The sequence below is a fragment of the Magallana gigas genome, chromosome 2 (genome assembly GCF_963853765.1).
Source record: "Magallana gigas chromosome 2, xbMagGiga1.1, whole genome shotgun sequence".
NCBI classification, from domain to species: Eukaryota; Metazoa; Mollusca; class Bivalvia; order Ostreida; family Ostreidae; genus Magallana; species Magallana gigas.
Window position 1 is genome coordinate 34,474,521 of NC_088854.1, and position 16,470 is coordinate 34,490,990.

The following is a 16,470-nucleotide window of genomic DNA, read 5'->3' on the forward strand; positions in this document are numbered from 1 at the left end:
TCATGGCCTGAGCAGTTTAATTAGTCGACAATTAATCCACCATAAACGATACCGTTAAATTATTAGTTTTTATCGCAATCTCAATTGAAGAACTAAATGATGAGTATCTCAAGAAGTCGATATCGCGGGGTTTTGTTTTTTTGTTTTTTTTTTTTTACATTTTTTTGAAAATGATCTATAAAACAAGGTTGCTTAATATAACCAAGTCCAAGTCTTTTAAATATTTGTTTGATTCATATATATGGAAACTACTACGAGATGTAACATTGAACAGTCAATTTGCTTCCGACGCCACTGACATGTATAATGTGTGGAGGGTGAATATTTCTACCTCCTGCACGGGGAGGCAATACATAATATTACATAATAATAACGGCTCAGGTATTTAATTGATTATCACTTTAATTAAAATCAGGGGATCTCGCATAGAGAAACTCAAATCGGTAAGGCTAACGGTAAATGGATAATTAAAAGAAGTAGACTGTAAACACTTTATGACAGGTCATTATTTCGTACTAAAATAAAAGTTGCTACAATTATTAAAAAGATATTATTCTTAAAATAAATATATTTCTATACATATATGCATTAAAATATGCATTAAAGTAGAATTTGAAAATTATTTAATATGTCCAACCCCTTTAAAATTATAAAGTATTAAATTCATATATCTATAAAATTCTTACATTTCTGTACATTTATTATACAAAATAGTATTTAAAAATATTTTAAAAACTATTAAGCAGTATAATTATGATTTTCATAGGGTACGTTTTCTCCTGATACCGGGGCCCCGGGGGGGGGGGGGGGGGGCAGACTTGATAAGCCAAAAAAATGTTACTTTCCCAAATCCAGATCGGGGGGGGGGGAGGGGGCAACTCCATGTTAATTCATTTTTTTTTCATATAAAAGAAAAATCTAAAAGGGGGCACTGTCCATTTTTAAAACGTTTTAAGTCGGATATAAGCATCATATCCTTCTAACAAATATTACATCGGGTTCGCGATTGCAAGTCCAACACACGTGGCCTACCATTAGCCTCTTTTTCGATATCCTTAGCAAAGTAAGCACGTTAGAAAGATAAATGTGGCATTCATTTCTCTCATAAACGACAATAAATATATATTTTAGGAATAAATTGCTGAATTTAAATGTACTAACACCTAGGGCAGCATGATATACGTTTGATGAAGGGGAAAATGACTCTAAAATAACATTAATTTACAGATCGGAAAACGTGTGACATGTATATTTTTCCGTATTCCACACAATTAGTCCAAATTCGTTTTTGATTTAAATATGTTAGTCCAATTTATAATAATTGAATCAGATAAGATTTCTTTAGATTTGTGTATTTTTTGTACAACAGTAATGCTGAAAAGGCGAATAAGTAGAGAAAATTCGAAAGAACAAAATGGATTGTCTTTCTTGTTAAGAAGCGTGATTTGAAGGAGGTTGGATGGTGTCAGGTGAACAAATCAGATCCACCTAAAAGCTATATACGCTATAATTTATGTCAAGTTTGAATGACAGTGAAAACGCATGTATTTGTTTACTTATGAAAGTTGTCTATATTCTGTAAATAACAATGGTGAATTCCATCTCCTTACAAAGATGGTTTTAATTGTTTATTTTCCTGACATGAATGTAATGCCTTTCCATGATTAGTGATGAATGAAGAATGAAACCGACCTCACTGTGCATGTCCGAGGGAAGTCAGGTGGCCATTGGCATTATTGTTTGCCAAATTACATATATGTCTCAATTTTGCATTTGCTTAACAGTTGACTGTAACTTTAAAATTTACTTTGAAAATGGTACTTCCACGGTACCATAACTTTTTGAGTATTTAAATGGATAATTTTTGCTTTGTGAATCTACAACGATTATGAAGGTGTTGACCCTAACAAAGTTTTGTATGATAGTCTAAAATTAACTGTTTACATCACATTATATATTGATATTCATGAGGAGGCATTGCTATTCTTGCATTTGTTCGCAACTTTGAGCCCTGAAGTTTAATATATACATGTTTATTTATTTTTTTTAAAATTTGGTTGCTCTTTGGGTAGAACATTAACTGTTTACATACAAATAGATCAGATGTTTCTAAAACAAAAGGTGAACTAATTTCCCCTAGTTTATTACACAGAATGTATAATTTAAAAGTATATTTTATATATAAATGATTTGACTTATATTTTCAGGATGGGTATCTCAGTGAAAGATGTCAATGCACATGAATTCACAAAGTCTCTTGCTGCTTTCTTAAAAAAGTGAGTATTATCTGGTGAAATGTACATTATTATAATAAATTGTGTTTCTCATTAAAAAAAGAATAAGTCACTTGAGTCAAGATACCATAGATGCATTAAGTTGATTGAGAGGGTATGTGGCATGTTTTTGGTTAGCTGCAATAATGTAGCCCTCTCCCGATTTTTTTTTTTTTTTTTTTTGGGGAGAGGGCTACAACTCCATAGGATCTCCGTAATGGTGCAAGTGCGGGAGTGATTCACTCCCGCAACGATTTCGTCTTAAATCGTACATAAATGACAATAACATTTGCATTTCTTACCTGAACTCAAACATTGTAGATGTCTATGGCACAAATTAATCCAAAAATATCAAGTATAGTCTATATATCGGTTATTTTTCGTGTATGTCAACAACGAAAGTTGAATTTGTCCGCCATGTTTACTGACCTTGACCGGTTTTATTTTGGGACAGCCAATGAGAATTCAGGAGCGGATCTTGAACTGAATATAGGAATTCCCCTATTTTAAACATAATTAACGCGGTAAATATGAATTTTCCATTATATACCATTTCCTTAAATGATGTTTTAGTGATATAACGAGGTAAGATCGATTATTTACACTGACATTCACGTTAACAAGCCCATCAAAACTCCAAGCGTACATCCCATAAAATCACGCGAGAACTGTCATGGCTGCTGAAAAAGACGACTGGTAAACATGCTGATGTGTTTTATCTGGTTTCGGTTTATATACGGTTAATTTGTTCAACCTGAATTAAAAAATCATTTTATCTAAAGGAAGTCAAATATAAAATCGATCTTTTAAGACCGAAGTCAGCCGCATTAAAAAATTAATTTTGCACCATTACGGAGATCCTGTGGAATTGTAGCCCTCTCCAGTAAACATCAGATATAAAAAATCGGAGAGGGCTACATTATTGCAGCTAGTTTTTGGTAAGCTGCAGATCTGTAGCTTTGCGGAGAAATTTGGTTTGACAGACTATAAAGTATTAAATGACATCTTAAATCAAATTTCTCAGATAATTTTTGGGTACTGCGTGCGTGCAACTTTATGTGCACTATAATTATACAGTGTTTGTATTGATGGAACAGTAGCTCTACGGTCTGTCAAACCAAATTTGCCATAGATCAGGGGTTTTCCGACTGTTTCTATACTGAGTTCGTCCAGGGTCCATAGAAATGGGAAAATTTACCTGTAAATTGTTGAACTTGGGAGATAATAAGTTTTCTATAAGTACCTCATATACTAGTTTCATTAATATGCTCTAAAATATACACGAAAGTGAAGGAAAAAGCTGTTTTGTTGTATTTTTCTTATCAGGAAGCTTAAACATTACTTGAATTATTTTTTTTTCTTCAATCAACAGCTCTTTCCAAATTCCAACATCTATGGACACCTAATTGGGGGGAAAAAGGTTTTGATTTGGGAAAATATTGATGATTTTTTTAATTGGGAATGGGTCCAATTAACAGACACAAATATTAGCTAGGAAAACCCCTTGCTTTGATAGACTCAGAACGGCAGTTCCTCTTGCACTAAAAAATTACAATTAAACACAAAAAATTAAGCTTGTTTTGGACTTTAAATTGCTGGGACATTTAACTACTGATACCATCACTTTATTTGCCTCTGATATTCTTAAACGCCATTAACCAACCCTGTAAAGTAAAGTAGTGTATAGTTTGTTTCCTGTAAAAATTGCAACTCTTGATCTGTAGGTGAATTCAGCATACCTCATTTATCAATGTCAGTAATTGTGTATTAGAGAAAGATGTTCAAATTAATTTATCATATCTTAAAGCTGAACACTGTAAATAGGCACTGTCACCCAGGCTAGGTACTGGTATATAAACCTAGTATTACTTTCTTTATGCATTTACTTCTTATTTTATGTGCATTATCTGTTTGTAAATAATGCATTGACTTGTTTATTTGATGTTCCAGCCCACAAAAGCCTGCACCAGTTTTGGACTTTGTAAACTCATTTCTACACAAACTCTGTGGAAAAAATTAGTCCATTAAAATTTCACTTACTTGCCTTAGGCTTTCTCTAAATCACACTAACGATCGAAGCACAATAAATGAAATGCATTTATTCACCTGCAAGTCAAGTCGCAATTTTTACATGTAAACAAACTATTCACTTTACACTGCTTGTGATGGTATTAGAATATTACAGAAGCATTTAAGTTGCAATAACTGTTGTAAAATGATCAGGATATTTTTTTGAAATTGAACAGAATATTTTTGGAAATGAGATTAATCACTCAAAAAGTCAAAGGTGTTGTGTGCCACAAATTGCATGTCGGTTAAAACATAAGGAATTGTAGCTTCGTCAGAATTACGACAGGCCTGCAGCTATTTAATTTTAAGTTTGTGACAAAAGTTTTTCAACTTTTGTTGTATTTTCATATTTCTTAAGTGATTCTGATGGTAAAACCGAAACATATATTTTCATTTATAGGCAAGGCAAAATGAAGATTCCAGACTGGGCTCCTATTGTGAAGCTTGCCAAATACAATGAGCTTGCTCCATATGATGATGACTGGTACTACACACGGGCTGGTAAATTTTTTGTGCTTAAAAAAATTAATATGACTTTTATTTATTTTTTACATAGATTGCCATTTAACCTGTACTTGATGTTGTTTATTATGAATATGAAGTCTTTAAAAATTGGGTTCCAAGCATCAATTTCATTGAGACCATTAAGATAAAATGGTTAAACTGCAAGTTTGGAGCTGATTAGATTTGTACTTTTGTTTTTTGATTGTTTCAGCCTCTATTTGCCGCCATTTGTACATTAGATCCCCTGTTGGTGTTGGGGCTTTTACAAATCTATATTCAGGTATGTTACTAAAGAAAGTAGTGTTTTGGGTTTTCTTAACAGATTGATGGGATTTAAAAAAGTCTGAATTTTCTTTTCCCTAGAAAGTTGGGTTATATCGTATTTTTTGGTTGTATTTGATGTTGAATGCTTCACATCTGTTTAAAGGACGCAAGAGGAATGGAACAGCTCCCAGCCATTTCTGCAGAGGCAACTCATCAGTGGCACGCAAGGTTCTGCAGTCCCTGGAGGGAATGAAACTGGTAGAAAAGGATACAGCCACAGGTGGGAGGAAACTCACCCCACAAGGCAGGAAGGATCTAGACAGAATTGCTGCCCAAGTGAATGAAAAATTAAATCCACGCCCTAAAAAGGAATGAGACTGTTCATTGATGTCAAATAAATTCACAATATATGTGATATTTGTTTTGATTCTGTACTAGGGATTCCGGAAATAATCAAGATTTCCCTTCCTTTGTGGTGGAAGTACTGTAAATGCACATACATAAGGGCTTTTAATTTTATTTAGCCCACTCTTACAGGGGCATGGTCGCGATTTTGGTCAAATTTTATTTTTCTGTTTTTATTACATGTATTTGCAATGCTTTAGAAATGCATTTTTAATGATCAAATGAAATTTGGGTGCCAGTCGTTGAGTTTTAAGCAAGATACAGGGCTTACAATTCTTCATGTAAACAAGGCTCGTGCTCTGTTTTTGTATACATAGGTTCAATATACCAGTAAAAAATCTTTTTAAAGCTGGTTTGTCTATCTTATTATTCATTTAAAGCATAAATAAACAGTTCCTAATGATTAACACATTCATTTTAGGTCTAAAACTGGAATTTTCACTTCAACATTCAAAATGTAAACAATCGCTTTGTTTACATAGCGAAGAATTGCAAGCTCTGTAACTCGCTTATAACTCATCAAATGACATTCAAATTGTGGTTGCCTATTAAAAATGCCTTACCGAAGCATTGTAAACATTAAAATTGAAGGAATAATTTTTGACCATGCCCCTTTAAAGCTGCATGGTCCAATTTTTTGGCTATTACACAGATTTTCTTAGGGATAAAAGGAAAATACATGTAGTATGCAATGAAAAGTTGGATATTTGAGTATTTGAACCATTTTAAACCAAAGAAATCCTATTACAATTATGCTCTACTTGCATTGCAGTACGTGTATATGTTTATTATTATTTTCACTCGGTTTTCGCCCATTCATCATCAGAATATTATGATTTTAATATTGGCATTTTTTTTATCTCTTTGTCATTATTGATGACAGACATCTTTGTTTAGGATATTCCTGAGACAGCTTTGAAATTTGACCGTGGATAGTCCTGATTCTCGTTTGCTTATTATTCAGAGAGATAGAAGTTTATTCGTCTTTAGGACCAGAACAACCCCAGACATTATTACATGAAAGACGGCGTAGTTTAACAACAACCCTCAAAACCACACCCTTTCTTCTCAATTTATTGCAATTTGATACGTACATTTTGTCATTTAAACAATAAAATGCCTTCTTTGGTGATCCATGCGGGGATATGAAGGTGGCGACATTGCGGAAAAAAATACGTAACCCACGTTAACTTGTAATGTAATTTTTTTTCTGCAATGATCGCTACGTTAGCTTAAAAAAGCCCTGCCAATTCGTATCCTATGGGAATTTGAGTCTGACTTAGGTCCCTGTAGGTTTCGACCAATCGATTAATGGGGAGTGTAGATTTCAGTCATGTCAGTTTCAGTAGCCGTAGGTTTCGACCAATCGATAAACGGGGCGTGTAGATTTTCTATAGAGCTATGAAATAACTATAAGTTTCTGTAACAAATAGGGGAATCATACTCGGTAGATGTAAATAGGCCTATAATAAAATTAATATAATCATCATGGAGCAGGGAATCTTTGTTGTAATCCGTAAATCTGTAATTTTACTAAAGGGGATTACTTTGTGTGTGTGTGTGTGTGTGTATATATATATATATATATATATATATATATATATATATATATATATATATATATATATATATATATATATATATATATATATATATACATGTTTTGTCTTAATAATTTTTTTTTAGTTTAATCAAAAAATTATACAGCAAGGTGGAAAGTCCAGTATTACATATACATGTATATATACTAGTTCGTTTATATAGTATATATGTGACACTGTGCGTTTAGTGAAATAAATTTCCGAATAACGCGTGCTTTCTACATCGTCTACGCGTGAGATTTAATTAAGTTTTAGTTGCTTTCTACATCGTCTACGCGTGAGATTTAATTAAGTTTTAGTTGCGCTTGCGTTGGTCTACGACTACTGTTATAACCAACCCATTGCGCTTTATACAACTTCATAAGATTACAGGTTTATTTGTTTAACAGCCATGAAAGAAATGAAGACCATATGATCACTTGCTTTTTTATTATCGAAATGATTAACTTTTCTTAATATATTTTTTTTTATCATTGGTAGTGTATCTATTTATTACGACGTTACACTACATATATACAGGGAATCGAATTTTCAATTCACCAAACCTTGTGTGCTACGTGTCTAAGTAATTCTGGTATGTAATTCCTATCTGACTGTTGTGAAAACAAAGGTAGATAATCTCTCGTCTGTTCAGTAATCTAGATTAGCGCAATTGTAGCCTCACACATTGATTTACGGCAAGTCAAACTAACAGTAAACCAGAGTCCAATTCCATATTTCTGTTCCTTGATAAGAAAATGAAGCTTTGCGTTTCTTGCTTTGCGAAACTTTTATCTAATCTCAAATTTCTACCTTTTCATTATAGAGAACTTAATATTTGTACAATGAATTGCATGAAACCTCTCGGATCGATAAAGTTTCCTTTCAATATTAAATCTTTAAAACGTGCAATTTCAACAATTTCGTTGGAAAAGATTTTTTAACAAAATAGTGTATTTAGGCACGGATAAATGTTATTGTCGTGACGTCACAATGTCCAATACATTGCTGACGCGCCATAACGTCGATGTTTTGGATACGTAAAGTCGATCAGAAAAATGTTAGAAAAAACACATAAATCGTATGAATTACATCCAACGTGCTATCCTTACTCGTCTCATAAATGGTAAGTCCTCTCTCTCTCTCTCTCTCTCTCTCTCTCTCTCTCTCTCTCTCTCTCTCTCTCTCAGTAAACTTCCACAAATTTTTTTCTTCAATATCCTAAAGTACAAGTGTGCATTTTAATTGAAATTTAACAAGGAAGTACACGTAGGTTGTGCTTTAAGATTTTGCATGAAAATATTTAGTCATAAAGCATGAAATTTATACCGATACTATTTTATGTCAGTCTCATAAAGAAAAATATATCTAGGAGGAATATATGAATGAACGAATAAAATATATCTACAAATGCACCAAGGTTATAAAGCCGTTTGATATAACTTTGTGATTTATCATATTTGGAGAAGTTGGACTCTTTTAATATTATTGGTGTTCCTAAGTTGGTCATATGAACGTTAGTATAGCTTTATTATCTTACAGTGTTATTTTAATGCTTCAAACACACCCTCCCCAATCCCCCAAAACCGCATCATGCACTCAAAGCACGTGTACAATTTTCTTTCACTAAACACTGTGAAGCATGGTGTCATGGTGGATTATAATACTCCTTCGTCCTAAAGTGATTTTTTTGTGTGGATGAAATCCTGAATATATTGAATGTAATTGTTAGCACATATATTACTTTTGCGTAACTTCTGCAATATCGACTACAATTGGTATTACATTTTAAATCTTCAGTTTAATGTAAATCGGTCAAAAAATTAAAATTAAATGTTCAATAATGAAAAATGTGTCACACTTTTAAATCGCGGAAAAACCTTTTAATCGCAATGTAAATACTCAACTGAAAATTTAATTCGCATTGATTAATAAATTTCAGATAATCTCTAAGCGAGAACTGCACACATTTAATTACCATGCATGACCTTTCACAAGGGTTTCTATATAGTTTAAATCACATAAAGAACAGGGAATCACCAACCACTGTTAGTTAAACATCTAATAGATGACTTTTTAATGCCGTAACTACGATTTCCGAACACGGATGGATCTTACCTGTATTTATACGAAGAAACTGTGCAAATAATAGATTTTTAAAAGTATGATAAGTATTCCAGAACTACCCAAACAAAAACGGCAAGTCAATGTTCTTTGTCTCTTCTCTCACTCTTCTTTCTCTCCCTTTGTCTCTCTGCAATGTTGATTTACAAAACAAATGAATAAATATTTCGAGTTTATATTTATATTTCATAAAGGAATGGGTTTTGAAACAGATTATAATGTATGGTGACTTTTAAGAAATTAAGCGATTCCTTTCGACGTAAATGTTATCATTTTTGAGAGCAATAACATGTTTTTGCAGGGTCAATGAGTTGCTAACTGCCTCCAGAGAATTAGCGAAAAAAATAAAGAAGAAGGATGAGAGATTGCCTACACTGAGGCTGGGGGACAGCACTGAAAGGTATGTTATCATACAACAGTGGACCTTAAATTGTTAGTATCTACTGGCAAATTTGAGGTTTTATACACTGTTGGTGAGAAAATAACTCCAAGGATAAGATTCAGATAATGAAATCGATAATACATGAATATAAGCATTCCAAAAGATCATAGAATTGCAATTTTTGAAACGGAATTAGACAAAAAATTCTAGGGGATCTTTAAGCAGAAACCATTGCCGCTAACATTTTTCACCTCTAACTGAGTCATTATACCATCACCCCCTTCAACACGCTGTATACTTATAAGCTTGTACACCTTAAAATCTTTCCTTTTCAAAAACCATACTTGGGAAATTTTAACTTTTTATCACAAATCATTCATATTACATGTACCTTCCAAAAAGATCACGATGCGAATGTATTCACCCAAGTTAAAAATATTGCTGATGAAATTTTGTTTCAAGGTGAAACTATTTTCTCATACCATAAATATTAATGAATATTAGTTCTCAATTGTAACAACAGGCTTTAACCTAATTTTTCCACGTATTATTAGACTGAAAAGAAAAATTAACATATTCTCATTGCTACGCACATTGATAAAGTTTTTTCGGTAAATGTTTCCCTTCGATACGTCGATCAAAAGAAAAAATTATACAAATCATTTTTAAAATCAAATTTTGTCGTAAAAAATGTATCTTGTACAAAATGCAAACATGCTGTTATATTGGCGTGTTTAATATGTTATAGTAGGGTAGGGTTTAAAGGACAGTTTCATTCTATATCTCCATTCTTAAAATGAACAATTGGAACCTATCACTTCCCGTTCACTTTCACAGATATGAACTGCACAAATAATACCCCAACGTTCCTTTTAATGCATTTATACCTAGCTATCCACGATCAAACAGGGCATATTTATTAATGAAAGAGTTTAACAAAAGCATTGTTTTCACTCTCTGATAAAAGCGACACATTATCCAAACTTGAAAAAAACTTCTTAACTACACTATTGACAAATCATTTACACGCATACACACAGAGCTCAAAATTGTGTGTGTAAACTTCTTTTCGACAATGGCTCCTTACAAGTAAAATTTCGAGTTGTGTAAACTTGCTTTTCCAACTGAAATCTGGAGGAAAGCATTCTTATGTATTGTTAGAAAAATGCTAGAATTCTTTGAACTCATTAACACGTTTGACGTTCCTTCACCGATCACTCGATTCAGTGCTGGAACGTTGATGGATTGCACTGCAGTTTCTTTCTTAGTTTAGTTATCTGTTTATCGAGTGTTTAGTGTCCAGACTTAAGTATGGAGAACTGGAACTCTTACATTTGGTCTCCCTGCACGGTGCGACCCGGGGAGCAGCGGTAGGTTGAATTTGTTCTGTAACAGTTTGAATCGTAAACCAGAGAACCTTACCATTTAAGACACACTATAAATATTGTTATATATCATCTACAATCGTAAAAACACCAAATCACCCTCCGTCTGTACCGATTTACAACAAATACTTTCTGTTATGCAATGCATTGTGCAATATTGGATACTATTGGAGGCATGGATGGTTGTGGTCATTTTTAGACTATCTTGATTTCCTTAAGAAGAAGAGCTCTCTCTCTCTCTCTCTCTCTCTCTCTCTTATTCAAACCTTAAAATATCGTGTGGATTTTTTCATTGTTTCACAGCTAAAAATAGGATATTTAAAAATTTAAGGTGGATGTTGACCATTCAGCCTCCTTAAACGAATGAAGATAAATGAATTATATCAATTATAGACACTTATACTTTAGTAATATAACATTAACACGAATATTAATAACGATTACTTAGTTATCATATAAAAATGTTGTTGTTTTTCTAATCATTTTGTTAATTATCTTAGAAATAAGGGTTTGGCAAGCACGTGGAACACGGAGACTCGTTTCCGGTACAAGGTTGAGGATTTGTCACAGAGGCCAGTCGAAAGACCGCCATTTATAGTCACATCGTTGGATTCCAGAAAACACAATCCCCAGTCTAAACAGATTTTCCATATCCACAGAATAAATGCCAAGGTAATTGCTTTTAATTCATAAGTCTGCACCCGTTATTTTTGATAAAATCAATGTGAGTGCCGGTATGAACTATGTAGGTACATCTTCATTCTTTTACAGCCTGTTTGTAAGGTTCACACATGGACGGATGATTCCACGGATGTAAACGAAGACAAGGGTACCTCTATTTACAAGTCTTCCTACAAACGGGACTTACATCCTGAGAACAGACAGCTTGTAACATCCAGGGATAAGGAAACAACAGCACATGGGATAGGTGAGTGGAAAAGAACTACAACTCCATGTTGAAAGGAAAACAAAGTGTGATAGGACCTTTACAGCCGTTTGTCAATGTTTACACAAATAAAAGATGATAAAGGCAGTCATAGGAACAGCCTATTTCGAAGGCATATCAAATCTTGAAACAATTGTGCTCATGAATTCAGTTAGATTTTACAGCCTTGAAAACCACAGTGAACATAATTGAGTCAATTAAGCTAAAACAGTAATTAACCGGACTTTTGAGCTGTTGTACGAGTCATTTCAGATATGAATACAAGCATCGTATATCTTTCTACGGACTGTTTTCTCCTATCTTGAATCCTAAAAGGAATACATACGTCAAGTTAAGAATACATAGTATTCAGGGTTTTTACTAACTACATAGAATTTGATGCACTATCTATATACTGATGAAAAGAATTAAATTAAAGTTATATACAGTCAAATTTCGTTATCTCGAACTAGACGGGGCCGTTTAAAAACTTCCAGATATCTGAGTATTCGAGATTTCGAAGGTAAAATACTTTAAAAAAAAAAATAAGTGGTTGAGTCTTAAAAATTACTTCGATAAATCCATTGTATTCGATATATCAGTGTTCGAGATCTATATCAAAGTTCGGCTGTAATTTGTAGAACGTCTTAAACCCCCTCAGTTGTTATTTTTATAACAATTTAAATTTCTGGCTACAAATTTCATTTTGTGGGAACAAAATTTATTTCTTGGGAACGATTTTTATTTTATTTTTTGGCAAAATTTTTATTTCGTTGGAAAATATTTATTTTATGGTAAAGAAATTTGTTACGTGAGATCGAATTTTATTTCATGGGAACAAATGTTATTTCGTGGCCACGGATGTTTATTTTGCGAGGACGAATTTATAATTAAACATATCTCAAACTTGTGTCCTATATATATCAGCCACCGCAAGAAAGCAATTTTATTTCTTTGCATTTTATTTAGATACATCAAAAATTAATGTTTGCAATGTTTGCAATATTTTCAATATTGAATATTCAATATGAAATTTCAATATCAAAATTCAATTGCAATTATCATTCATCACTCAATAATTCATCAAAGTTGTTACCACATTTTACTCATTATGTAGTACATTTAGCCCCTCAAGTTGAGTACATTAGTGCACGTCTTTGTCTGTCTGTTTGTAGTGCCGTTTGATCAGCCTGCCGAATCCTGCAATGTCAGAGAGGAAATGCTGCTTCCAATTTGTGAAACTGTAAGTCACACACACTCTTTTGTATCCAGGAGTTTGTAAAATGAGACATTCAATCTTTCTTCACATAATGTCCTCTACAATAATTTCTCTTCTCAAATAGCATTGGTAGTTCATTGTTTCTATGTCGTTGATATATATTGTAGACAAATATACCGTCTGCCTCTCATCCACATAAGTATCTACTGAGAAAGAAAAAAGTGCCCCCTTCCTTTGATGGTAAGATACCAAAAACATTTGTATAAATACATTTCTATGGTTACTTTAATGATGTTTCATTTAATTTTTTTCTATATGCACCAAAGAGAGAAATATGAAATATACAGTTACCGTTTTAAGGAAAATATATTGAAAATTTACAAGTTATCTTTTCTGCACGCAAGAATGATATGCAAATAAAATCTCATGAAATAAGATCCCTGTTTTAGTAAATTATCACCTTCGCTAGTCAAGGGTTTCCGATACACTATGCTTCTTATGGGAATTCTTATTGGAAATCTTTATCAAGCGAAGATTTATCTAATTTTCCATAAAGTATGTTTCCAAGTCTCTTTGTAGTATACGTAAAATGTGTTGAATTATGCAAGTTTATAAATGTACTCGCCAAATTAATTTGGTCCAGCTGTGGGCGTTTATATTGCTATACATGTCAACAAATTAGAATGCGCAGGGACTACGCCTAGAAATAAAACGCATAGAAATGTACTCATACTTATATGTTGTTCGAATTTACGACTTATTACTTGCATGTCAACATACAGCAACGTAGCGCAAAGATGTGGAAAAGTCCATGTACAAGATAGAATAGCTCAAGCGATTGGCCTATTCTAGAAGGAACATACATTCGAGAGGGGTTGATTGCTTTGATTTTATCATATTAAAATTACTGACTACAAACTACATGTATTGTAAAATATTGTCTAGAGATATATGTCACCACGCTACATTACGATCCATGTCACAAACTTGCAAAGCGTAGAAAAAATAATCATGTCTATCTAATTATGTCCTGCAGAAGCTGGCGTGTTCTTCGACCCGGAGAGTGGGTACGCTATTCCCTCTTTTCCGTACAAGGAGAGGAAACTACACCGTGAGTCTTCGATGCCGGAAAGGGTGTGCATCTCCAGTCTCCAAGGAATGGAGTTCTCTCGAAAGAGATACATACCGCCTCCCTGCGAGTCTTTCTCACTCGAGCGTGAGTATCGAAAACTTCAGTTTTGTAAAGCTTTACAGATCCTCGATAACTATATAGTGGCTTGCGCTAATATGGGATTCAATAATCAAAATGTACAAAGACTGCCTTGAGTCGATAAAAGATATTATTATATACATGTATGTCATAAAGTAAATTTCTATGTTTTTTTTAAATAAAAGAAAATATATTAATTGATAACATTGGATTGTTTTCATTATTGTAGACTTTGACGACAGAGCAAATTCAGTCCAAGGAAATCGCTTTAGCGAAAAATACATCCCTTTCCTTCGTGTCAAGACTTTTATCTAGAACTGTAGAAGTGAATATTGATCATGTCCACTGTGTTATCGGATCACATTTTTTTGCTTTTTTAAAAAGTTTTTTGTTATTGTTGTTAATCAAACATGATAAGTGCTTTTATGGCATATAAATATAGAACAAGAGTAGCAATTGTTGGCCTCAGTTTTTATACGCCTACGGTATGCTGTTTTTAAACTACCGCAAACTATTGCAAGTCAGTAATAACTAACAGGTTTTTTCTTGTTTTAAATTGATCACTGTTTTTGTGTAATTACGAAATAGAGACACGTTGCTAATTTTTTGTTGAATTAAATATCAATTGCTCATTTATTTCTTTTTGTTCAATTTACTAGTTCATGCACAATTGTTTGTGTTATGAACACTAGTGTAAACTCAGTATGAAAGACTGTTTCCTTAGATACAGCTGCTCTTTTGATGTGGATGATGCCAACTATGGGTTTTTGTTTCATGTGTAACATGCATAAATAAAGCTATCGCTGATATAAGTCCATCATTATCATCATTCATAAAATTATTTTGGCATCCACTAAAAGTGTTTCCCTCTATTACTTTCGGAAATTGCAATTCATACATGCATGACTAGACAGATTAGAACTATTGAAACAAGACCTTGAACTTTCGGTATCGGATATAATAATAAGTAAAAAATGGCGTTGGGTTAAAGTGAAATATGAACAGATTCCGTGGTCTTAGCTCAAAAGCCAGACAAACCTTGTTGATTTCAAAGAACCATGGATGAGTGGCCGCAATGAAATAGACAGACCTACGTCACATTGCTGTTTGACAGAACTACCCAAAGTCCAAACTCTTGTTAAAATGGTTCTATATGCAATCTAACTGTCGGCGTTAGTATATACGCTTTCTTCTGATTTTCAAGAACTGTTAGGGATGCATTGTTAAGCTTTTAAAATATCAACTTTAAGTATGATAATTAAATTAAGCATTGAATGCTTATTCAAGGAATAAGGAATCATTCTTTGAGTATTATGAGGTGATATTTTCGGTCGGGGCGTGATCAAATCCAATAAATTCCGAAGGGCTTTATGATAGATTTGATCACGCCCTGGCCGAAATTATCACCTCATAATATTAAAAAATGATTACTTTTTATTTATATAATTTTAAGCCATCGTACGATTAAATTTTTTAATATAAATAAGCAAACCCCTCTGCGCCTCAATTTGGAGTCATTTGAAGTTATGGGTTATATAGTACAAAATCGATACGTAGTGTTATCACAGTCAAAGACACTAGAAAATGTAAATATTTTCGATTCGTTGGTCACATAACACACCAAGGCGGTGCAGACAAACGTACTTTGAAAAAAAAATTTTATTTTTTCAAAGTGCATTGACTTGGTCCCAAATTTAACGCATTTTGACATTTTTTTTTTCAAAGTGCGTTGTAACACGGTATGTCTACACTACATCGGGATGTTTGCGTAGTATGAAAAGTCGTTCTTCGGTCCAGGCGAGCTGAAAACTGATAATTTTATACATGTATGGTGTTCCCTTTCGTGCTAGAACCATTATGGCGTCATAATTGATTTGAAGAATCTTTTCCCCATACTTGACGGCTTTAAAGGAATTATGTAGAAAATTAAACAATTTCTTGACATTCTATGTTAAATCATGCTAAAAGTAATCCCGATGCCTATATTCAGTTTGACATCATTCTATTAGGTCAAGAGCTTGTTTAATTCCGTTTTTTGGGGAGACTGTAGTCATTCTAAATATATTTTATTAGTCAAAAATGGACAAAACTCCGAAATTTGTTCCTCAATTCCTTCATATTTCATTGAA

General features: G+C 33.1%; 2 protein-coding genes across 5 annotated transcripts in view; both read left to right on the forward strand.

Annotated features, from left to right (window-relative positions):
* LOC105335239 (small ribosomal subunit protein eS19) overlaps positions 1-5,524 on the forward strand; it is a 75,690-nt gene extending 70,166 nt beyond the window's left edge. Inside the window, exons 1-5 of one of the 2 annotated variants that reach the window (XM_011439038.4) lie at positions 979-1,063; positions 2,208-2,276; positions 4,744-4,844; positions 5,059-5,127; positions 5,275-5,524. In XM_011439038.4, the coding sequence (XP_011437340.1) occupies positions 2,209-2,276; positions 4,744-4,844; positions 5,059-5,127; positions 5,275-5,486 (450 nt within the window). In that variant the 5' untranslated portion in view covers positions 979-1,063; position 2,208 and the 3' untranslated portion in view covers positions 5,487-5,524. Of the gene's footprint in view, positions 1-978; positions 1,064-2,207; positions 2,277-4,743; positions 4,845-5,058; positions 5,128-5,274 lie in introns of those variants that run through there. The other variant, XM_066076323.1, reaches the window with a different exon arrangement.
* Positions 5,525-8,050: 2,526 nt separating this feature from the next.
* LOC105348654 (uncharacterized) lies at positions 8,051-14,682 on the forward strand. 3 transcript variants are annotated; one of them, XM_011458190.4, is made up of 8 exons: positions 8,051-8,222; positions 9,522-9,620; positions 11,488-11,659; positions 11,759-11,915; positions 13,088-13,155; positions 13,299-13,371; positions 14,168-14,347; positions 14,571-14,682. In XM_011458190.4, the coding sequence occupies exons 1-8, from the start codon at positions 8,155-8,157 to the stop codon at positions 14,654-14,656; spliced, it is 903 nt and encodes a 300-aa protein (XP_011456492.3). In that variant the 5' UTR covers positions 8,051-8,154; the 3' UTR covers positions 14,657-14,682. The 3 variants fall into 3 exon arrangements, with proteins under 3 accessions (XP_011456492.3, XP_065932396.1, XP_011456494.3); XM_066076324.1 differs by lacking the exon at positions 8,051-8,222 and adding an exon at positions 9,142-9,295; XM_011458192.4 differs by lacking the exons at positions 8,051-8,222; positions 9,522-9,620 and adding an exon at positions 10,826-10,972.
* Positions 14,683-16,470: the final 1,788 nt, after the last annotated feature.

Bases quoted from the DNA above. Each gene is read 5' to 3' on its own strand.
- LOC105348654 (XM_011458190.4), top strand. From the start codon at position 8,155: ATGTTAGAAAAAACACATAAATCGTATGAATTACATCCAACGTGCTAT. The intron at 9,621-11,487 runs GTATGTTATCAT...TAATTATCTTAG, and splicing joins CTGGGGGACAGCACTGAAAG to AAATAAGGGTTTGGCAAGCA. The intron at 13,156-13,298 runs GTAAGTCACACA...TATATATTGTAG, and splicing joins TGCTTCCAATTTGTGAAACT to ACAAATATACCGTCTGCCTC.